Here is a 25411-nt window from a genome sequence, read left to right on the forward strand (position 1 = left end):
AGTGAGAGCGTGTGTATGCATCTGTTATTGTCTTAATGCTTTTCCTGGCTTGAGAGGGCAGTCTGTCTGTCTGTCCATGTGAACACTCGTAAATGGAGGTCAATCAATTTTGCATGAGTGTCTATTAAACCGACTCTATCTGACCCGGTAGATTGCATGCGTGCGCCAGGCAGTCTTTCTCTGCACATGCACTTGCGTGTGCTCATTCCCTTGTAATGCAGTTTTGAATGTTATTCTATACACGTGTCATCATGAGCCTTCACATATTGTACAGCATCCGACCTTGCATCAGCGCCTCTGTTTACCTGTGCGTTCCCTGAACAATGCGATTGCGATGCATGGGGACATTTTCTCACTATGTAGTTTTGGCTTAAAAACTGCGAGTTGGCAGAGGTGAGGCGGGGTGAGACGCTTGTATGAAAACAAAGATTTCCTCCAACATCAGCCTTGATTTTGAGCCAAAGATTTTGAACAGGGAAAGAATGCATTGTACGAAAGCTCGGTGAAACATTTCCCCTTGTGGAAAAAGTCATGGCTTGTTTAATTCCACAAACTGTAGCTATAAAGACTGGGGTTTTACGTTTTGTTTTTTTTTGTTTGTTTGTTTTTTCCAATCAACTGTAAAAGAGCTTTCTTGTGCTGGTGTTTGTATGCTTCTGTCCATGAATACATTTACAGGGTTCATAAGTGTCCTGGAAAACCTGGAAAGCCAATTTCGCAGTCATGGAAAATGACTGATTGGAAAATTACTCCACCATCGTAGTCAGACAGACAAATAACACTGCCATCCAAAAAGGCTAAGTTATGTTCAAGATCATACATGTTTTTAGGGTAGTTTATGGACAAAAATATTTTGAATATGTTCTTGGCTACACACCCCCAAGTCACGTCACATGGTGGCACATGCAGGTCGGATGACATTACAACTTAACTCTTGGATAGGCGGTTTTACTTTGGCATCACTGGACAAAATCCCATACTGAACTTTGAGCATATTGTAGTACAAGTGTTCTGACAAAACACCAGACTTCTTCACCGCGGCTTGGCTCTCTTTCCAGGCTTTAGAAAATCCAGCCAGTGATGGTAGATTTTGGCCAGTCACACAGCGGCTGTCAATCATGTCAGTCAATTCTCGTTAACTGCATTGAAACTGTCAGACTAGACAGCTCTCAAATATAAAGCAAGATTCTGCTACTGCATTGCCTGTTTCTTGTCTCAAAGGTTTTGTGTACTGTTTAGCTGTAAGAGAAGAATGTTTGCTTTGGCTTGTGGGTGGTGCTTAGTACTCCCGTTTAACTGTTTGCAGTATGGCAACTGGGTCACAAACCTCCTCATTTTACAGCTAAACAGCACACTAAAATATGTTTCTGAAAAAAATGAGGCAAGAAATAAACAACACAGTAAGAGGATCTTATCATGTTACTTACATTTAGTCAGCACTGCCTTGTTTGACAGTATGATTTTTGGTATTTTTGGTACACATTACTAACATTTCATCTGGGTTTGCAGTATATGGCAGTATGGCGCTGTGGCGTCCCTTAGCTTTTCAGTCTAATAAATACACAGTAGAACCTGCCAAAGTGTTAAGAAAGGTAAGATTCTTACACCTATTTAGTTATTAAACAAAGAAATAACCCAACACCTTCTGAATCGAAGATAACCCATCTTAAAATTCACTTCATTTAAACTGGCAGAAACAAAATAAATCTCACCAAAACCTTCTTAGTTACTCGTCTAGTTTTGTAGTTCACTATTTCAACAATCAACAGCTCTGGTTTGGTGGAAATATTCCCTTAAGTCACAGAGTTAGATGTTATGCAGTTTTTTCCCTGCAGTCCCTCTCTGCTGTTGCAGGTTGGCTGTTTACAGTCCTTTGGTGTTATCCCCACAACTTGGATTTGCCATGTGTCAGCTCAGCTCACTGTTCCACCAATAGAGACTGAAAACTGACCTCTGGTGCTGCGTGCTGTGTGCTACCTACAACAAGTTTAATGAGAGAGGAGCGCCTGTATTTATGACGGTATTGAAAATTGTACTGTCGGGATTTCTGGTAATACTGTGATACTTACCGAGCCTAACTGACATGACTGACAGCTGCATTAGAGACTCCTCGGCTCTGATTGGTTGTCTGTGATGATTCTCATAAATGCCATTAGGAGCACTATGAGGAGGCAGAGGAACACAACTTTTTTCACAGTTGATCTGCCTCATGTGCTACTGTCAGGATACAGTGACGGTTATAAGATAATTCACTTTTTGTAATATTTGCTAAAATAGGTACCTACTGTAGCTTTAAGTGACTGAAACTCATTAAAATGCAAGTTACATTATCCTTTAAATATAAATATTAATTACTCCTGGCTGGCATTATTCTATGATCAATTTGTCATAATTTGTACACGTGTAAGACAGGATTTCTGCACGTCTTTTAAGTCAGACTTTCACAAAGAGGAGCATGTTGGTGTATAGGGCGATCCCTGTCTGTCATACCAGCAAGATCATTACTCATACAATGTCCTGGAAATGTCCTGTGAAATGATCTCTAGAAAAGAGTGGGAACCCTGATTAATTCCTGGCCTGTATTTATGTTTACAAATTGTCTCAGATGGCGGGAAGGAGGTGCTGTCCATGCATCAGGTGCTGCTCTACCTGCTGCGCAGCAGCAAGCCCTTGGTCCCCGAGGAGGAGATTGCAGACATGCTGCAGTGGGAGGAGTTGGAGTGGCAGAAATACGCGGAGGAGTGCAAAGGCATGATCGTCACCAACCCAGGCATGGTGAGGCCACAGCTTCTCTGTTAGGACAGGAGATGGCCTTGTCTGCTCTTTCAAGGGCATTCATGTCCATCCCCCCCCCCCCCAACCCCCAACCCCGACACTGCAGGAATAAGGCTGTTCCTGTTAGCCTGTGACACCAGCAACTTCACCTATTATCCCCAAGGGCGTTTGCTGTCATCAACATTATTCGGGCCGAAGCTTTTATGTCACGATGAAGTTGGTTAACCTTCTTGTCTGGCCCATATTTTAAAGGATGTACAGTAATTGTGTCTGGGTAAAGGTGAAGATGTCATTGCTAGCTAAAAGGTTGCATATGAGCAGTGAATATGGTTGTGTAACCTTTGGCGTGGGTGAGTTATCGAGTCAACTGCTCTTCCTGGCAGGACTGAATTGTAGCTGTCAGGGTTTTCAGATAGGTGGGTGCATAATAGTCTTCTATCCCTAGACTCAAGTTAAAGATTGGTCTGCCACTCAAACAAAGGCTGTTAAAAAGGTCACATAAATAGACTTACCTTGTTCTGAAAAAAAAAAAAGTACTACTCTCTGAGCAATAGTCAATAATGGTCATCTTCCTTGTCACGCCTGCGCTGTTTCTGAATAGTGGTTTGTTGGTAATAGTTAAGGGGTCATTCAACCAAATTGTTTATGTCTATTGTCATTTTCAGCTGCAACTAGCGTTTGAAGATATACCGTATAGTGTAACACCAGTAGTCCTTCCTATCTGTCGTTTCTGCTGACTTTTGATTTGCTAGCATCTTTGAGAGACCAAATCTACCGTTACCCAGCAGCAACATCTCACTGCCCATCGGACAAACTGCTAGTTGTAGGCACACTCAGGCAGTAGTTTTCTTTAGCCTGTGGCCCAACTTGTAAATTAGGTCTTGATATTAATGAGATATGAAAGCATCAAACATGCATTTTAGATGAATGAGATGAAAACACAAATAACAGAAGCCAAGTCCAGTGCTTTCTTTCATCATGTTTGCTCTTCACAGAAAGAAATCTGGAAAAACTCTAACCCCTCTCCACTCTTAACTGTTACCAGAAACCGCCATACATATGACTTAACATTTAGTCTTGTGGTTAAGCTCTTAGTGCTATTAAATTGTAGGTACGTGATGTAGGGGTTTCCTATGGAAGCCTGTTTCCATCAGTGTGATGAAAAAAAGAGCCTGTTAGTTCTTATAATGAGAAACTTTCTGGAAATGATGAGTTAGTATCTCAAAATAATACGTTTCTTTAAATATTGAGTTAGTATTTTAAAATAATGTGTTAGTATTTCGAAATAATCCCTTAATATCTCAAAAATAATGAGTTAGATGTTTTTTTAAAAAGAGTTAGGATCTCAGAATAATGACTTGGTAACCAACAATATTGAGTCTGTATCCCAAAATAAACAGAAATTTCCCCTCCAAAATGAGTTAGTATCTTAAAAATAATGACTTAATATGTCAAAATAAAGAGAGACTGTCTAAAAAAAATCACTTATCTTAAAAAAACAAGTATGTTTAATCTACGGGTTTGTATCTCAAAATATAGAAAACCTTTCCTAAAACATTGAGTGAGTTTCTCAGAAACTCAAAACTTTCAAAATAATTAGTTAGTATCTTAAAAATAAAGAGTTACTATCTCAAAAATAGACACGTTCTTAAAATAATGCTTTACTTATCTAAAAACAAAAAAAGACTGAGTATCTGAGAATAATGAATTAGTATCCCAAAATGATGCCTTAATGTCCAGTAGTATTTCAAAACAAAGAGTTGGGATCTCAAAATAATGACATAGTGTCTAAAATATTTAGTCTGTATCATAAAATAAAGAGAAACTTTCTCAAAATAATTAGTATCTTAAAGTAATGACTTAATATCTCAAAATAATGTCTCAAAATAATGAGTTAGTAACTCAAAATAAAGAAAAACTCTTAAAATATTGAGTCAGTATTTCAAAAGAATGAGTTAGTATCTCAAAGAGAAAGTTTCTTGAAATAATGTGTAAGTATTTTGAAATAATGACTAAGTTTATCAAATAATAATAAAGTTGTTATAGAGAGAGATAGTTTCTTAAAATAAAGAAAAACTTTCCTAAAATATTGAGTTAGTTTCTCAGAATGACTTATATCTCAAAATAATAAGTTAGTATCTTTAAATAATGAGATTATTTGATTACTATTTTAAAAATAGAGAATGTTTCTCAAAATAACGAAAAACTTTGTTATATAATTAGTCAGTCTCTCGAGATAATGCCTTTATATCTCAAAAATGAGTTAGTATTTAAATAAAAAAAACAGTTCGGATCTCAAACTGCTGATGAGTTAGTATCTGAATATATTGAGTCTGTATCTCAAAATAAAGAGAAACTTTGTCAAAATAATGAGTTAGTATCTTAAAATAGTGAGTTAGTTTCTAAAAAGTCTTGAGTTTGTTTCTCAGTAATGTGAAACATTTTCAAAGTAATGACTGCATTATTCCAAAATCAATACTTAGTATCTCAAAATAGTGAGTTGGTATCTTGAAATAGAACTATTGACTTTATATGTCAAAAATAAAGAGAAATGATGCTAACTAATTATTTTTTATAACGTGTCTCATTGTTATGACTTACAGGATCCTTTTTTTTTCTTTCTTTCTTTTTTTTTTTAATCACTCTGGCAGAAATGGGCTTCCATAGATTTCTACCTGCAAGTTTTTGTAAACAGTCATTGTGACTCAATCTATAGTGATAACAACCCTCTACTTTGGTGAAGAAACTTTATTCTTGGAGGTGCAGAATTCAAACAACACACTGTAGTTGCTGCTGTATAATCAATAAACAGTCCCCTCAGAACTGGGTGGCCCAGCTCAGTCCACGCATGCTCTCATTCTGTGGAAATCTCTCCCGCTGTGACATGTCAAGGTCACATGTACTACTCCAAATGAAGGAGCCCAGTGCCAATCAAACATGCCATGCTCAAGTGATTATTTCACACTGTGGCATGGTCGACAAATGAGGGCACAGATGTCATCAACCTCCAAACAGCCATGGTGCATTAAAGCGTTGGTAAAGAAGCAGTGGGTGCTAAATGGCCTCGTATATATAAATTAGCATGTACAATGTATTTGTGTCTGGATTGTAAACAGGGCAATCATCGAGCCTTCCATCGAGCCAATCAAACCTGATTATGTTGCTTTAAAGGCTAAATCAAAGATGTCTGGTGACCTCTTGCCCTCAAATCAAAGTTTGTATGCGGGCCGTGATGAGCGGGCGCGGCTAATGTCAAGGTGAGCCTGAGCCTCGAGCCATCTGCCGCGCAGCTCATCACGCCTTATGCTACAGCCCTCTTCCTCTGATCTTGCAAAATGCCTGACAGGCTAACTGTGATTTGGGAGTCAGCTGAGGACATGTTGCTTGTCAATCTCCTCGCGGATAAGAGCGTCAGAAGTTAGCTCGCCATCCCTGACATCACTTTATCATTGTTGTGCTCACACTACAAGCCGAATCTGGGCCTCGTCTCATTATATTCCAGTGACAGACGGCCCTCGTGGCGTGGATTATTTGTTATTTCACATATCGATAGCGGATGATTGAATGATGGCTGCCCTGTAGCTGTGAATGTGTTTATACTGTAACATGACTCACTGTGCTGACTTTCTTTGCCCTAGAAACCCAGCTCGGTGCGGATCGACCAACTGGACAGGGAGCAGTTCAACCCAGACGTCATCACCTTCCCCATCATCGTTCATTTCGGGATTCGGCCTGCTCAGCTCAGCTACGCCGGAGACCCTCAGTAAGATCACGTACATGTACACACACACATAAATGTCGACCACCCATACAGATGTCTCCCCCCCACCCACTGTGTATCGTCTCCCTTGTTCCCTCTCCTCCTCATTCAGAGGCGCTCTCCCAGGACACCGTGAGGGCAGAATCTCTCATGTTGCCCGTCGAGAAGGACAAGAGCGGCGTATGTAGAAGAGGAGGGGAGATAGACGGAGAGACGGAAATATGGGGAATAGAAGGATGAGAAAATGAGTAGCGTGACATTTTCACATGCGTCGTCACGGGTCCCAGGTTTCCGCTGGGTGCCTCCGCCGTGGGAGCCGCTGCGGTTTATGTCTCGTGAATAGTAATGCCACACACGCCACAGGGCTGCAGCAGGGAATACTCTACTGTGCTGCTGCATAATTAACAAAAGCAGTGTATTAGATGATCTGAGCTGCGTTCTCTGAGGCGTTCAGAGATGCGACAAACAGCACAGCGAGTACCAATCAGAAGTCGGTGCACAACTTCGTTTCGGCGCTCTCATTCTAATTTTAAACCTGTGGATTTCTTTTTCAACTCCAATATCTGGTCTCAATCACAACAGTCAGGGGGATGTGCGGGGGAAAAATAGTGGCGATGAAGACGCAAACAAGAGGACGATCATTAGGAAATCCATTTAGGCAGAACTAGTTTGCTTCTTACCCCTGACTAATGTCCCCTCCCCCCTGCCGCTACATTTTAGCCGACTGTCCGCTGAGCTCTTTCATCCCTGTGCACCCTGCTGCCATGTCAAACTTCTCAAAGCGGCAGACAACGACAAATTTATGGATGGACTGGGACATCATTAGCTGATGCAGAAACGAGTAGTAAGAGACCAGCGGAAAGGATTTCCTACCACTGCTAATGATGCGTGTAGCGAGGGCAGGAGTCGGTGTTGATTGCGGCGGTGGCAATGCCACAGAGAGGGAGCCTTGGACACAGCAGCATATATTAACTCAGGAGAATGAAGAAGCTGTGTTGTCTTGTTCGCTTCACACTGTCTGCTGGACGCGTTTGTGCCGCCACTCGAGCTTCTCCAGCTCCATAACAACAGCTGAGGCAAGAATGATGACATGTCAGAGAGGTCAGGGGATGTAAAGAAAAGAGAGCAGGATGGAAGGATGGAATGGGACAGACAAGAGACAAGAGAGGGATGAAACATGAAAGGAACATGATGGAAGGACTGTGGGAGGGAAAAGTCGAGAAAAGGATATGAGTTGCATGCAGAAACAAAAATGAAAAGATAATCTAAGAGACAGACAAAGATTCTAAGAATAGAGGTTGAGACTGGGAGGCAGGGATGGCTCGATACCTCTTTTTTGTGTCCCATATCGTTACTGCAACTTTAAGTCTCTGTCGATATTGATGCCAATCCCAAACCATCTTTTTCCCCTTTCGTAAACAACTAAATTGTTAATAATACATTTGTATGGACGCACGCTTTTTAACCCGAGCAACTAAAAAACATCATGCTCAAACTGTGAGGCAAATATTCAACTCCCCTACTAGAAGGAATACGTAACCCACAACATGACTCAGTTTTGTCATACTGCTGCTTCTTTTTATTTCAACTTTTTCCACACAGAACTTTTAGCAGAATTTTTGACCATTCAAACATTCAAAATTAAATTTAATGTGCAACTTTGTGCAAAACTTGAAAGATAAGTTTGTAGAGTAACAAAGGAATCCAGTGTAAAATACTGGCTGCTACTACAAAGTAGCCTATACCTCAGTGACATAGCAAAAGCAAGTTGCAATGTAGACCGTAACTTAAATAACTATAACTTTTAAAGCTTGGATAAGCAGTTTAATTTTGGCTTCATTGGGCAAAAGGCAATCGGGGCAATAGACTTTGGGCATATTGAAATTCGAGTGGACTGAAAGAAAACGAGACTTCTGCACTTCCTCTTGGCTCTGTTTACAGGTTTTAGAAAATCTAATGCACAACTGGAGACTTTGGCCAATCACAGGTGATTTCAGAGAGAGAGGGGGTGCTCCTGTTGGCCGTGAAACCTGATTCAATGGCAGAGAATCCTGCAAAGAAAGTTGCTTTTCCAGCATTGCCAACAACTGCAAACACCGCAAAACAACCCCAAATAGAAAGACAGACTTATCAGAGGGAGAATCTAAAAGAGAGTCTGACAATAAACTGCACAAAATGTGTCAATATTGGCAAAGAGTTTTAGAGATAGAGAGTGTAGCTAGTAGTTTAGCTTTCTGCTAACCTGAGCCAAAGGCTCATGACTATAGCTTGAAGTTTTTGTTCATGTAGCTAATGTTAGAGCCTCCAATCACAGTGTGTCCCAGTCAGCGGCTGCAGCAACCTGAATACAGTCAGTGCAAACCCCAGCTCTGGGAGAATGGACAGTCCTGACTCTCCACTAGATCAGCAAACTTTCTGTTGCTGCCTTTACACAGGTTAAACTTGGTGGTGCCACTTGCAACCAGCCTGCTGTGACACTGAGCTTCTACAGCTGCTGACCGAAGGTCCACCTCCAGAGCTGCTGCCTTTTCCAGATTTCTGACAACCCCAGCTTTGACATGGCATTTTTTTAAAGATATTTTTTGTGCATTTTGCCTTTAATGGACAGGGCAGACAAGTGTGAAAAGGGGAGAGAGAGGGGGTGACATGCAGCAAAGGGCCACAGGCTGGATTCGAACCCGGGCCGCTGCGGCAGCAGCCTTGTACATGGTGCGCCTGCTCTATCCACTAAGCCACCAACGCCCCAGACATGGCATCTTATCGGACCAATACAGATACTGAGTCTGGATCTGTAGCACATTCCTACTAGGAGAAAGAAGCCCCTTTCAGACCGAGTCATAAATGTGCTATAAGTTTATAATGTCAGTCTTACTGAATAAGCCACAGAGCTTCTTTTCTGTAAAAGTGATGGCAATCTTACAGGGTTTGACCAAGTAGCATTCCATTAACGCACACTGTAACACACGTTTGGTTGAATGCTCTCACATTAACGCCTCAGTAACACATATGGATTCAGAGTGGCAGGGTGTCTCATGTCTCTCACAAGCCTGAAGTTTAGCACATAATTTACATACTTAGCCCTGATTGGGCCGTTTTTGTTTTGTTTTTTTCCTCGCACTGCCATTCTACTGGTGCACATAAGTAGTCCATTTCCTGAGTGCTGTGTTTCCATGCATCTTTTTCTTATTTAAGCCCTGGTAGCTGAAGTTTTTTACATACTTGACAGGAGTAGAAAACGTGTGCCTCAGTCTCACAAGGAAAGCAAAATTCATGTGATTGGCTGTTGTCAGGTTGTGTCTGGCCTGTGTCAGAGCATATTCTGATAAAATTGGACCTTTGTGAACTTCGTGCTTCGTGCTGCTGGGCACCTTTTTAGGGCATTCATTCTCAGTGAATAGCATCCTGTCACTTTTCCAGCACAAAGGTTAAATAACATGAGACAAAAGGGACAGTTCACCCCCAAATCAAAGGTGTAAGTTTTTCCTGTTACTTGGAGTGTTATTCACCAGTATAGATTGCTTTGGTGTGAGTTGCTGAATGCTGGAGATAAACAATGAACTAGATGTCACTTGACTTGTGTTGCTCAAAGCGCCAAAAAAAAATACATTTGAAAAACTCAACAGCAATATCTTTTTTCCAGACATCCTGACCGAGTTACTCAATATAAACCACAGACCTTGTTGTTGGCAGCTTGATGAAGGAATTATATTCTACCTAATAACCTACAGCCACCAATCATATCAGTGCAGAAGGAAGCATGGTTCTACTGCTAGCTCACCTTGCGCTACTGAGCTAGCTAACGTTAAAGCTCAGCCAAGGATGATGCGATCAATGTTCATATCTCTAAATTGCTATATCGCTAAAACATGTTTCTGAAAACATTTGGGGTGAGAAATAAGCAACTCAGTAACAGAGTCTTGGTTTATATTTGATCAGTGCAGACTGATTTTACTGTTACCTCAGTTTTATTTCAGTGTGCAGAAAACAGTATGGCACCCATTTCCTTTTCACAAACTCTCGCTATTACGGCTAAATAGTGCACTAAAACATGTTTTGTAAACATTTTAGGCAAGAAATAGTCAATACAGTAACAAAATGTTGATTTATATTCGATCAGCACTGCCTAGTTTTAGAGTTTGATTGGATTTCTGTCTGAATTTATGGTCCTTTTAAAGTACCCTTTAAAAGGACTGTGATAGATTTGTCGTTTAATTGTCGGTTTTTATTTTATTTTCCACATTTACTCTGCAGAAAAACAATCATTAGACTATCACTTTACCTTAACTTTCAGCTTTCTATTGGCTCATTTTATTTAGGAATTTAACGGAATTCACAACATCACTCATTTTTATTAATGCTTGAAAGGGGCAGTCGGATTTAGTAGCATGTAGTGGTAAAGTTGCAGATTGCAAAAAGCTGGAGAACCTGTGGTGGCCTTAAGGTAACAAAACATTACATTTCACATCTCATTTCTGCCAATAGATCCCCTTAAATCCTACACACAGTATTCTGTATTCTATTTTCATGAGTGATGCAGTGATGAGAAACTTTATCAGGGGTCTGTAAGGGTGGTTAGACTAGTGAAGAGTAGTTGATGAGCGTCCCCTGCGCTCACAACCGTCATTTATGCAAACACTAAGGTAAACACTCATTTAACTGCAAAACAAGTTTATCGCTTGTGATCAGTATTTTCTAATTCACTGCTGTTCTTTGCCTCCCTCACCCACCTGGTGCCAAATATCGCAAGTATAGCACTTCTATCTGTAATGGTCCTGTCATGTTTGAGTAGAGCCGTTACGGAATGCCAAAAAGCCAGTACTTCAGCAGATAGATGAAGCCAGCAGTGCTACAGATACCATGCCTGAAAAGAGGAAACAGGAGCGGGGGGTGGTGGGGGGGCAGAACGAAAGAGGCAGCATATGCTAATGAAAGCATGTGCAGGGAGTGGCGAGAGCGGCGGCACTGCTACCCTGAGAGCACACAGTGGATCCGTGGAAAGGTCATTGGAGCGGATTGGGGACGAGGGGGCCTCCCAGGCTGGATAGACTTTCTCTCTCTCTCTCTGTCTCGCTCACTCTTACTTTTCCTCTCTGTCTCTCGTTCACTCGGGCTGCTTCTGTGCGGAGGTGGTGGTGAGCTGATAATCGGGGCGGTAAAGCCGTCTCATTCCCTCGTCTCAGTCTCTAATGAAGTCCCCACTATTAAAGCTCTATAATTCTTCTATTCCACCCCCACTTCCCTCATTTTACTTCCTTCCTTGCTCCCTTCTCTCCTTCTCCATCTTTATGCCTCTCTGCCTTTCTCTCTGTCAATGCACCGTCCTATCCCCCAAACCCCACCACCTCACCCCTCCATCCCACCAATCATAATTGAATAACTCTGGGTAAATGAGGAGAAAGTCTCCTGAATGGGAGCAGAACGGTCACACTCGGCCCTCAGTGCATCAATCAGGGGGTCTGATTGAAAAGAGAGAGGGGGGGGTGAGGGGGGAAGGGTAGGTGGTTAGTATGGTGGCTACATGTCACCTTGCCGATAACTCCCTGCCTCTTTTCAGATGCAAATGAGAGCAAAGACAATGGGGGTTTTATAGAAAATGAGAATAAGGAGGTTGTGAAATAGCTTTCGAGCCGTACGTCAGGGCTGCTCAAATGACTTACAGCGTTTTACGTGAAAAGAAAATAAGGCGAAATCATTAGTCAGTGTGAACCTGTGCTCACAGTTCAAACAGTGGACATCTGAAAAACAGAGAACCTTCTGTGTCCACAAGCAGCTAATGCAATAACGGCCGCAGGCAACTGTTAAATTATGTTTAATATCGGGCAAGCTGCAGATAAAATATTGATGTGTTGTTGCAAAGCAGGAGAGTGATGGGGGGAGATTGACTGCTGTCAGCCTGACACCTCCTTATTTGCTGTCTGCAGGTACCAGAAGCTGTGGAAGAGCTATGTGAAACTACGCCACCTGCTGGCGAACAGCCCCAAGGTCAAGCAGATTGACAAGCAGAAGCTGACACAGAGAGAGGTGGGTTGAAAGAACACAAACACTCTTTTGTCACACTCATATTTTAACATTGTCAGGTGGCCTGCACTTGTTATGCGGATGTGGGAGCATTGTGCTTTCAATTTAAATATTTCGGGAGCTCATTTCCTGCAGATATGAAAGGTTACGCTGAAACACTGGTGCATTTGCACACTCTGCAGAAATAAGAGTAAAACTATTACTATTATTCCTGCTGTGCGCACTGATTCAAATGCTGCTTATCTGGAACTTGCCGCTGGTAGTCAGAGCGAATGCCCGAAAGTAACAAGGATGCTGTTTTTCTAAACAAAAGTGAGACAGCCAAAACATACAAGAGCAACATTATTTTCTGAGGAGGAGTATTTAAATACTGCATCCAGGGCTTTACCTTAGAAAAAAATTCATTTGCACATTAGCACCATGTCCATTAGACTAGATATGTGCTATTATATAATAATGTGTTAAACTTAACTTTCGCCTTATTTTGATTACACAGTCAAATTGTCCAGAATTTATGTGTATTAGCAAATATCTCCTGTTAATTATGATCCAACCTTCATTAAGAAAATACAGAAGAATTGTATGTAGGTACTGGAATAAAGCATGAGCATGATGTTTGACAGATTGCACCGCCTGTAACTATTTATCCTTTTCAGTTTTCAGACCCTTTACTTCATCATGGTCACATTCAGCTCAGAAATGTCTTCTCTTGTCTTTACTTCAGGTATAAATACCTTTATTTGGTGTGAAAGGATAGGCAGGGTCTTTTACTCAATGTAATAATGCATTAGTTAGGTGAATTTGCATCTCAGAATTATGGTTGGGCATTGTTTATTTTTTCCAATAGTGGTGCTAAAATTATACTTTTAAAACAGTACCGATGCCTTAATTGTGCCTGAACCGATACTAGCACAGATCCATGGTCAAAGACATAAAAGAACAGCTTTTTCATTGCAAAGGCAATTTGAACTTGAAATTGAACAATAATACATGAATACATCTTTTGTCAAACTATAATTAACACATTCACATAATAAATTACATTTAACACAGCTACAATGAGTTAACACTAAACAGTTTCTGTATCAAAATAAATTCAAAGTTAAGATGAATTATTGTCTCCCTCATGTGAGACTCGGCAGCCAGACATTTCTCCATTATCTGTTTGTCACTACAGTAAAAGCAGGTGGTCCACCTTTACGGTCCAGTGAGCCTGGTTGGGTTCCAATGGGAGGTTAACTTTGCCCGCTATCTTCAGGGCTAACCTCCTTCACTTTAATCAGCAGGTGGCAAACAAAACATGGGAACCTGGCTCAGGTCTTGAGGAGTTGTAGCATTTATTCACTGACAAAAAGCCCACAACCGTACACACGCTGCTGTGCTACAATTAACTTCAGACTCTCTGCTCCTGTCGGCGCAGCCTCACCGTCAGGCATCAGCATCACACTCTGTCTCCCTCCGTCTCTCACACTTGCTGTGTAAAGAATCTGGCGCTGAAACTGGGCACTGAAATCTGCATTGTTATTCGGTCCTGCAGGCATCGGCCTTATAGGAACTAGAGCCATATCGGTACTGTTTTTTTCCCAATTCTACTTAGAATAAAGGCTCAGATACACTTAACCAAAGAACAAGCAGCGATGAAGACCCCCTGCTGTGTCGCCTGACGTTGCCGTGTCTCGGCCAAAAAGTTGCACATGAACACACCGTATAGACTACAGCTGACAGGCAACCAGCACACGTTCTGCACCTGCATGAGAGGAAACAAGTCTCCAGACCAGGAGACAGCGGTTGTCTGTAATCGCCATTCAAAGAGGGAAACCAGAAGACGGTCTTGACGCAAGTTAGCCAGTTAGCATATTAACAACACAATCCAATGTTGAAAGAACAGAGCATAACTAGGTGTGTCAGTGAACAATAATGCAAACCATCAGAAAACGTTTCTGCTGAAGAGCTCAGCGGCTAAAGAAAAATAATCTCACCTTATGTAACAAGCTTGTTTTGGTCTCACTCCCTCGACTTTAGCTCTTTGTTTACTTTCCTCACTTGCCTTTCTCTTCTTGTGCGCTGAGCTGAACTGCCAATCAGAGTGATTTCATTCACCAATGGGCTCCGCCATGGCTGACACTGATTCATTGTGCAAAGAGGGGCAACAGTGCGGGAAACATCGCACCAACCAGGGCGACAGATGCTTACCAGCGGCCCAACACTGACTGACGGCTAACCGTTGGCTTGGTGTCAGGGCCTTAAGACCTAATCCACATGCACACAGGTATATGTAATTTAAAAAGTAGCCTTTTCCATGTGTTTTGGCCTTTTGTCTACCCCCACACTAAGTTTTAGATCACTGAAAACTGACCTTGTGTAAAACTTCGCCTAGAGTGAAGATTTTGAGAAACTTTTCAGTGTAGACAGGAAAAAACAGGCTTTGGCTTGAGAGGTGTCACAAATGAGGCACTATTCGTGCAGTGGTGGACTCTAACTTTGCTAACAAGACTTCTAACATGATAACACATAAATGTACAGTTATTTTCCACTTTATTGAGGAACAGAGGCGTCAGAATGTGCAGCAGAGGTCACTGCTCAATGTAGCCCTCTGATAATAGCTTTTCTTCATGCCTCTGATCCGCCAACATCTCTTCGTCTTCCTTGGCTTTTTTGGTTTGGTTTGTTTTTAACAGTGCTTTGGTTGGGGACCGAAAAACCTCATTTTCAAAAATACACATGTACTGTATGTGTGGGCTCAGCCTAAAACTGCTGTAACTGCTGTCCTGAGTCGAGTGTGAAGGTCGACCCACCACCAGGGACTGAGAATGAAAAAAGGTCCTGGTTTGGTGAAGTAATGACCATGTAGCCACAGGGAATCACCAGTGCAGTGTGTGGCCTGAGGTAGCTGAGCACACGCTTCGTCCCACCATATCTCTCCTGTAGGGACTGCTGTAACTTCTCTACAGTAGATACAGCTTCTCTATTATCTGTGGCTGTGAGTGTGTCTCTTCTTTTGGTCTGTTTGATACACTCTGAATCAATAATGAGTAAGAACTCAGAGCTCAATTAGCTTGTTTCCCAGGTAGCTCGGCAAAAGCTCTCTGGCTATCAGGCCCTGACAATCCTACTGTCAACCTGCACTGGAGCAATTAGTGAACCCAAACACATGCACACTCACACACTGGGTCCATCAGGCTCTACCACGATGCATTAGCCATGTCAATGTCTCTTCATTGCAGCGGCAGTGTGGCATCGCTGCCTATTTAATGCCTGAGAGAACACTCAAGCTTCCTGAGTAAATGTTCTCTCGGTGAAAGACCAAACGTGTGTTTATTTTGCATTTTCTAGCATTAAGAATCACACTGTCAGAGGTGTTCACAGCAATGCTGCTTCAGCTAGCTCTTTGATGCCTCTGTGCTCATTCTAGAGTCCACGGAGCTGCAGGGAGGTCGAAGGTGTACGTCTTGGCTGGAACTGGCCTTCACACCAGGTAGCACGTCTCTGCACCCATTTCCAGATCTCATGCTGAGAGCATGGAGGGTTGCGGGTGTGTGGGCGGAGCTGGTGTGTCAATGAGGGACATGCAGACTCTCAGTGTGTGTTGCCCAGATGAATTTTAGGGATCCAGACTACCACAAGTTGCACTGGTGCTCGCTACTGAAAATTTTAAGAGCACTAGCACAAAATGTAGAAGTCCCACTTCAATTAACATGCAGCGTGACACATTCATATTTTTTCCATCTTAATTACGTTACTGATAAATGTTATGGTAATTGATAGACAGTTTACAGAAATACCAATGTGCTGTTTCATTTTCAAAGAAAAACTCAAACTCTAAGGTACATAACTCTGAAGTTTGCAGCTGAACTTACTAATGTTTACACATCAAGTATTTGATGTGTTAAACATTTTGGCAATTTTCCAGATTGATACAGTAAAAAAAAAAAAGAAGCTTGGTTTTGAGTCTGTATGTAGTCAGCGTTGTCCTTTAAGGGATTGCCAATTTTCAACCAGTTTCGAATCCTAAAAGTGTGGGTAGTATGTGTAAGTGAGCAATGGTAAACATCTCTTCATCTTACAACAGCCAGATCTTCTTTCTCGTCTCTCAGATCAGATCCTCCACATGATGCCTTTTGCGTCATCCGGAGGATTTTCGCTTGCTCAGACTACAGATTTTCTTCTCACCACAGACAAAGAGAGCTGCCTCTTCGTCAGACTCAGACCAAACTCAGATGATACCGTAAAACTAAGCAGCACTGATCGAATATTAACCAAGATTCTGTATCTCAGCTTACAGTTAACTGTAATTCGAGATTGTTTAACAGCTGGCCTCCATATTGATTTCTGTGTTAATGCACACAAGCTCCCACCAAGTCATCCACCAGCAGTAGCATTTTTTGCTCTGGTTTGACACAGTGGATTCTGGTACTTGTAGGTTTTCTACCTCTTGAGCGAAAGCATCCTTTTTCTCTGGTCACATAGCACCAGTTTCAAAAGTAGTGACAGCACTGACAGCCCAGTTTTATGAAAAGACCATCTTTCCAGCAATTAAATGCTTCAATGAAAATTTAATTTTTTAATTTAAAAGGTTTTTTTTTTTTTTTTTTTTTTTTTTTCAGCAACCCAAATCAGTGTAAAGTTATTTCCCTCACGTTAGTGAGAGTTCAGGGACAGAGGTTACATGCTTTATACTTCGTGTGAATATAATCCAAATAATCTTATTTATCTATGTATTTTTTATATACTCTGTGTTAGCGCCTTATTTTGAGAAGCAGATGTAGTCACATGTGTATCCTGGTCCATTTCAAGGCATTTAAAATAAAGGTCAGAGTGAAGGTGCACTCCAACTTTAGCAGCAGGTGGTTTGACCATGAGGAAGCAAGTGAGGGTAGCTTGACTGCACTCTCTTTATCAGTCAGTTCATCTGCTTCTTTGGAGGAGAAACAGTGTGTGATGTCTTTATACCACCCCAGTCGCCAGGTTGATGGAGATTGTCTCTTTCAAAAAATTTGAGTGTGTTTGATTGCCTTGTTTTTTGTCAGACGTATGGTTCTAGGAAGTGCGTCTTGCTGCAACTCTGTATGCTACAACTGAACTGAAGAATGCGAAAGATAGTCCTGTAATGAAATAATAACACCTCAACATTCAGAAATGCAACACTTGAACTATACACAATTAAGGAACATTTTTTCAACCTTAAATGCCAGGTTTATTTCAGAATAACTGTGTATTTATTCATCATAAAAAAACAAAAACAAATGAAATCAATAATTTGTCGTCTGTCGGAGGGTGGGGGCGTCCCCCCAGCATAATGGTAGGGGAAACATTTCATGCAGACTGTCTGTGTGTGTTGCCCAGATGGATTTTTTGTGAGTCCCTTAGCCAAATGCATGACTTGGCCTCAAACAGGCAGACTGATATTGTCTTCAGAAAACACTCCAACTCCTTTCAGTTTTTTTCTGATGCTTCTTGGATGATTTTGCATTCAAAATATAACAATCATCTTGAAATGTTCATTGTTTCTTGGTCTACACAATATAACCAATAATTGCAAGAAAAACAAGTTATAAAACGTTTGTCTAACTGTACTGAAAATGAATGTTTCTTTATTATCTCCTGTCTCTAATTTGAATAACTATTCAGCCCCAAGTCAGTACTTTGGCAGTGAATTCAGCTCCGAGTCGTCTCTATCAGCTCGGCATATGTGGATTTGGGGATTTGCTCTGATTCTTTCTCGCAGATTTGGCCGAGCTCAGTTGAGCTGTATGAGGAGCATCTTTGAAAAGCTATCTTCAACTCATTCCACAGATTTTCCATTGGTTTCAAGTCTGGGCTTCAGCTGGGCCACACGAGAACTTAACACTGTTTTTCTCAGACTGCTCCAGCGTTGACTGGGCTGTATTTTTACGGATCATTGTCTGTCTCACTGCAACATAAACTGGCCCAATCTGAAGATTTTGGCATGTAAACATGTTTCTTGACAAAAATCTTCATTTATTTGGTCCCTAGTGTACTTTTTAGGAAGCAATCAACAAAAAGATCCAGCAGGCAAAGATATAGAGAGTAAATTGATGTAGGGAAACACAAACTGTGAAATTCTGGGCCAGTACCAATGTTTAAAATAACGATTTAGTTGATAGCCAATACCAATGTTTTTTTTATTTGTTGTTTATTTTGTTTTTGTTGTTCTTTATTCTCCCTTTTTTGACAGGAAAACAAAAAAATCCTCATGATAAAAACAATTAATAACTTATAGTCATTTTAGCCCTCCATTACCAAGCAACAACCTCTGGGGCTGAAAAATGAAGCCAACACGAAGTGCCAAGAGCTGCAGTTCTTTTAACGGCCACTTGAGGCTGGCTCCAGAAGTCAGTCAGTCCCCGTAGACCCCCATGTTAAAATGCTCAACTTTACAGCAGTAAAAAACATGTTAACAGCCTGGTACAAAAAAGGTTCTGGTCTCTAGAACTAATTCTCTCCTTCATGACAACTGTACATGGGTGTCAATTTTATGTGACTCACCTGTTTAAATGTAGTTAAGTGGTAGGCTGTCTGCCGATAGTGTCCTCGGCTTTTCAGTCAGATCCATCCCTCACTCCTCCACAGTGTCAGCCTCTCACCCAAATAAAGTCACTTCTGGCTCCAAAAAACAAAGTGCTGAACTCGGGGCTTCAAAACAGGAGTCCACAAACCAATGGCTGACGTTACGGTAGCTAAGTCCAGCAAATTTACGAATCCTAAGATGGTGAAGGAATGCCTCCCTTACTCTGCCTTACTCTGCATCTGACTGGCTTACCCTGACCTTCAAACCCTTACTTTAACCAATCCCACTCCTTTCGCCTAAACCTAACCAGTACAACCAATGAAGGCAACAAGCACTAGCCAATCAGAGGGAGAGTAGGTCATTTCTTCACCATCCTAGGATTCGCAAATTGGCCTGGGTCCATTATTTTTACAGTCTGTGTTTATTACACTGTCTTTGAATGAGCACAAATTCAAGAACTCACATGTATGAAACAACCTTTTAATATAATCTTTCACAAGAAAAAACTATTTTTAAAGAACTGCTTCACAACCTTTTTACAATATACAGTGGTGGAAAAAAGATTTCGGACACCCCATGCATTTGTGAAATATTGCATTAAGAATCACTCTTAGGTCTTCAAGTGCAATTTCTTTTAGTACAGTCACAGCCAAAATACTAAATAAATCCTAAAAAAGCCATTAAAAACTTAAAATTGATTGGTTCCATAAAAATACATAAGAAATTTTGAGTATTGGGTCATTTTGGTACCAGTGATGAAGGTCGTTCTTTTTATTGAAAGTCACAATTTTTGTTGCCAAGCTTCGTGTCTACATAAAGCCAGCACATTTGAAAGTTCTTCAGACACAAAAATGGCTAAAACAAGGAACCTAACGCAGGAAACACGCCTGAAGATAAATATTCTCAGCCAGGAAGGGTACAGCTGCCGCCAGATAGCCAGGAAGTGCAGATGCAGTCCTTCAGCAGTTGGATACACTCTGCAGAAATACAGACGAACCAACAGCTTGGAAGACAAACCAAGATCTGGGCGTCCAAGGGTTTCTTCAGCAAGAAATGACCGCATCCTGATCCGCATGTGCAGGCAAAACTGCCGAATGAGATCACAGGAGCTTCAACAGCAGTGGTCAAACCAAACTGGTGCCCAGTGTTCCACCTGCACTGTACATGGCCGACTTTTAGATCATGGCTTAAGGTCCTACAAGGCTATCAAGAAGCCCCTGATCAATGAGAGACAGAGGTTAGCCCGGCGTCGTTGGGCCCAGGCACACAAGAACTGGAGTGGAGTGGCCAGCTCAATCCCCGGACATGAGCCCCATTGAAAATCTGTGGTGGATTATCAAAAGGTCTGTTTCAAAGCATAAACCAAAGAATTTAGAAGAATTAAAAGCAGTAATTCAAGAAGAATGGGACAGAATTACCCCTCAACAGTGTGAAAGGCTCGTGGGGAACATGCCAGCCAGGATTAGAGCTCTACTACGTGCCAATGGCAGGACTACTAAATATTAATTTGATGATGTGATGGTTTATTTATTTTTTGTTCAGTTTTGAACACATTCTCTGTTATTTGTTGACTTTGATACCGACAATGTTGAGAACTGACATATTGAAACTGTCAAGAATTTTGTTTTGTTAGTTTTTCTTGTAAACAATAAACAAAAAAAATATAATTTGTATTTGTTTGTATCTGTCTAATGCAGCCACACCTTTTGAAACACAAAAAAGATTTTTCCACAAATATTTCATGATAATATTTGAGATTGTGTAAAATTTTAAGGGTGTCCGAAAAACTTTTTTCCACCACTGTATGTCATAATTCCCTCTTTAATTTTATATTACTGTGAAAACATCACCAGAAATTTCTCCTTCAAATAACTGTATTTTCCCCCAAAACACAATTTTACAAGATTCCATTCGAACACATAATGGTAACGTTCTAATTTACCTTTGTCCAATACACTAAATTTCTAAAGAGCTTGAGGGCACCATAATGTAAGTTAATGCAACCTGTATTAGCTTTTAGTTGAGGCCATCGACTTTTTACAGAGAAAGTTAACTAGCTCTCCTCCTGCCGGTTTTAACATGGATTTGTTGTTCACAAAGTAGCATTATCAGTGAAACAATAGAGAACGTCCCCCTAATTCGTCAATAGTGAGTTTACTGTGTCCTTTTGTCCCGAAAGCATCCCAGGGAAGATCTCTGTTCATCCCAAACACGTTTTCTATTGTCACAGGGTTAATGGGGTGCCTTTTTCCCGGAGTCCTGCTTTTTAGCCTCCGCACAATTGATGTGACACAGTAGAAAACATCAGCCACTGCCATCGGTTAATGTCATCTTATTTGCCGATAGGCTGATGGCAGTCAACAAGGCCAATGTCGGCTGATACTGATGTTTGACCAATAAATCGGTGCATAAAAAATGCTTTTTTTGTGTGCTTTGTTATAGATCAGGAGTAGCCTTTTGTAAGTATAGGCCATATTCAGGAAATTATATAGAGTCATGGGCCAAACAGCAGTATATACATAGTTTTCAACTAGTTACACAGCAAGAAAACCAGTGTTTCTAGACCCCAAAGCTCATTTTCTTCTTCTTTTGTAAATTAATTAAATTACCAAGCAACACAACTTAACAATTTAACATTTGACATTACAGTGGTTTATTGGTCTGCCCACATATTGCAGAAAGTATCACTGTATTTTCTGTCTTTTCAGGTCTGCCACCATGTTCTCAGAGGTAAATGTTTTTACCCCGTAGTAAGCAGTCGTTATGGGTTCAAGAAGCAACATCTAGTGTACAAATTAAGAAGTGCAATTTCTGGGCTTGCTAGTATTGGTTGTTAAAGATGACAGTGACACTGTGTTTAAACTAGGCTGTGGACTGTACATACAGTGCAGTTTATTAGAAGCTTCAGCCATGTTCTAATTTATTTTTAAAAACCGGCCGTGAGCCATTTGAGAACGTTGGCAAATGGGCTGTAGTTTGGCCACGCTTGTTTGTTTAGAATAAACTGCATATCAGTTGGTATTTATAGAGCTGAATCAGTCTTGGGGTACTCAAAGTGTAGTTTGTTTTTTTGCCAGCATCTTAGTCTTGGCGTGGTCCAAGAGGAAAGGTCAGGAAGGTTCTCAAAGACATTAAGATTTATCCTCTGGAAACCATGAATACCCTCTGCAAATATTATAGAAATCCGGCCATCAGTTTTAACAGACTTTATGCTCTACTACCGACAACTGCAGCCGCTTTAATCCTCTAGCTTTACATTTCTAAGGTAATGTGAACAATAGGATAAGCTCAAGTCTCCTAAATGAACCTGTTAAAGCAATACGTAAGCAAGGGAGCACACACGCAGCAGATGTGAACTTGCCTTCGGCAGGCAGTGAGTTTTAGACAGTGTCTTTGGTGTTTGACCTCAACCTGATCCAAAACACAAACACTTCTCTCAGCAGAAGGATGTGATGATAAAAGTCAAATGGGCCATGACTTGTCTGTTTGACCAGTAGAAAGTTAGTCTCCCCTCTTCCTCCTCCTCCTGGTCAATTATTTACTTTTTATACTTCTGTCCATTGCCTGACCCTGTAGAACGCCTTGCATAATAAAGTATTTACATATTCACAGTTCGCTGTGATTACTGCTTTCCATATATACAGTGGCTGGCTGTCCATGGAAAGATTTGCTGTGTGTGTGTGTGTGTGTGTGTGTGTGTGTGTGTGTGTGTGTGTGTGTGGGTGCGCATGCATGTGCTGCGCGTGGGCGAGCGTGTTCACTTTGATGCACAGTTCAAAGTAGGATGGCATTATTTATTCATGCCTTTGTTGTTCTTATTTCCTCTGCGAGTCAAAAATTCCTGGCGTTCCATTTTAGGCAGATCACGGTGAACTCAGACGGAGTCGATAATTCTCAGTTGAATGAAACACATGCGAGCGCACACACTTTAGGAGGTGCAGTCTGTCAATACATCTTCCATCTTGGTTGTTATTTGTAGGGCCCTTTTGTCTCAGACCCCCCCTCCCCTCGCTACTGAGTTATTTGCTGTGGGGCTGGCATGGTGCTGTGTGTGTGAGTGTGTGTGTGTCTGTAATGATTCCTGCTGCTGATGGAGGTACCTCTAGGCTCTTGTGTGGTGGTCCTAATGGGCAGTCAGGTGCCTTGGCTCTTGGTGACTGGGACTGAAGCCTTTGTATCAGCTTTCCCACTCCCAGTACCACCACTGCCCACAGCCACATTGCTGACCCATTGCAGTGCCTCAATTAGCCAGGACCAGGATAGCTGTCACTGCCATTGTTGCTCCTGTCCACTGCTGTACTGTATTTATGTCATGCTATGGAGGTTTCAATTTATTGCATGTGCCAGCTTATCTGTTGTGGGAGCAGGAGTGAAGGAAGGGAGGGGGGGGGCGAGGGTGGGTTGGGCAGGGGTTTTGAGGAAGGGAGCTGTCCCCGAAGGCTGTGCTCCAGCAGATCAATAATTGACTGGCTGATTGTTTGGCAGGAAGCTCTTCAGAAGATCCGTCAGAAGAACACGATGCGCCGTGAGGTGACGGTGGAACTCAGCAGTCAAGGCTTCTGGAAGACTGGCATCCGCTCCGACGTCTGTCAGGTAACGCTCGTCAGCTGACACATACATACATGCCGCACAGTACATACACATGGATCTAACACGTGAAAGAGAACAACACATTCAGATGTTGGTATACACACAGACACAGGTCTACTTGCAGTCACTCGCTCAAACACACACTGTTTGACATTTACATAACCTTTATGTAACAATGAAAGTCACCATGTGTCTTAAGTGTTACAAAGTGCTTTGTAAGTAAAAAGATTGCTGTGACAGTAGGGAGGCAAGAACACAAAAAGTAATGTAAGTAAGAAACGTTTTTATTAAAATAGGCTTTCAACCGCAATTCAAAAGCAGTAGGACAGAAAATGAGGATTAGTTTCAGTGACTTTTTTTTTTTCTTTTTATACAATTTAAAAAACAAAACAAAAATACAACTGACTATCACAAGTTCCTACAGCCCAAAGACAAAACTCCAAAATATTTAACTTACAGTCACATATACAGACTGGTAACAAGTCACTACTAAACGAGTGAAGACATGTAACAGAAGCAGATGCTTCCACACAGATGCACTGTATGGTATGTTTAAAAATGCTAAGCAGGCCCAGTCGATTCTGATTTTTATTTTTAATTTTGAGATTTTGGACAGGCATGTTAGACAGTGCTCTTTGCTACCATCATCATCAAAACAACAAATGAGGGAATATCTTTTGGAAGAATGGTGTTCATCCCTCCAATAGAATTCCACAGACTTGTAGATTTAATGCTAAGGCACGTTGAAGCTGTTCTGGTGTCACATGGTGGCTAAACACCTTAAAGAGCAAATCCTCATATTTACGAAGCTGACAGCAGAGGGTGTTAAGCTTTTTTTTTGGTATATGACTTTAAATGATAAATTAATATCAAATAAGCTCTTTAGGCAGACTGTTGAGACCCAGACACATCAAACTGACATCAGAGAACTAGTGGTGAGGAAGGGTGACTGTTGCCTTGCCTCACATCACCTGTCTTTTGGCCAGAAAGCTGCACTTGATAACACCGCAAAGACTATAGCTGACAGCCAACTAGCACATATGGTCTCGACCTGTGTGAGAGGAAACGACTCTCCAGACCAGCAGATGGTGGAAGCTGTATTTAACATTCACAAAGGACATCAACAGGATGATTTTGGGATGCTAGTTAGCCACTTAGCGCATTGAGAACACAACCCGATGTTGAAAGAAGAAATGATATTTACTGTGTGCTAGTGCGCAATAACACAAACAGTTGCAAACATTTAAAGCACTCAGTAGCTAAAAACGTAATCTGATTTGATATAATAAGTTTGTTTTGATCTTGTGCCCTCTTGACTTTAGTTAATTGTTTACTTTCCTCACTTCAGTTTCTCCTCTTGGGCGCTTAGCTGAACTGCCTGTCAGAGTGATTTCTCTCACCGACAGGCTCCACCACTGAATCAATGTGCTGAATCTGCCAAAAATAGCACACCTACCGCAAAACTGACCTTCTCAAGCACTCCTAGTTCTGTGGCACTGTTTACCATAAGGGACATCAGCTGATCTGCTGAACTATCACTTGCCACTATGCAAAGAAGGGGGTGATTGCGGTAGATTTTTAAGAATTTGATTCGGAGGCTTAAGATGCTTAAAATCGTTAAGCATCTGATAGGTTTACAAAACCTTCAAATTTACTTTCATGTCTGATCTTTAAGTACATTAAACAGGAAATACTACAGTAGAGTTTTTAGATCAAGATATCTTGAGTTGTATGCAGGC

At 41.4% G+C, this 25411-nt stretch overlaps 1 protein-coding gene across 1 annotated transcript in view; it reads left to right on the forward strand.

Annotated features, from left to right (window-relative positions):
* Window positions 1-25411, forward strand: part of drosha (drosha ribonuclease III) — a 161637-nt gene that overhangs the window by 30406 nt on the left and 105820 nt on the right. Inside the window, exons 13-16 of the mRNA XM_049564597.1 lie at window positions 2606-2775; window positions 6414-6538; window positions 12457-12556; window positions 23568-23675. Coding sequence (XP_049420554.1) covers window positions 2606-2775; window positions 6414-6538; window positions 12457-12556; window positions 23568-23675 — 503 coding nt within the window. The remainder of the gene's footprint in view (window positions 1-2605; window positions 2776-6413; window positions 6539-12456; window positions 12557-23567; window positions 23676-25411) is intronic.

The sequence above is a fragment of the Epinephelus fuscoguttatus genome, linkage group LG21 (genome assembly GCF_011397635.1).
Source record: "Epinephelus fuscoguttatus linkage group LG21, E.fuscoguttatus.final_Chr_v1".
Classification (NCBI taxonomy): Eukaryota; Metazoa; Chordata; class Actinopteri; order Perciformes; family Serranidae; genus Epinephelus; species Epinephelus fuscoguttatus.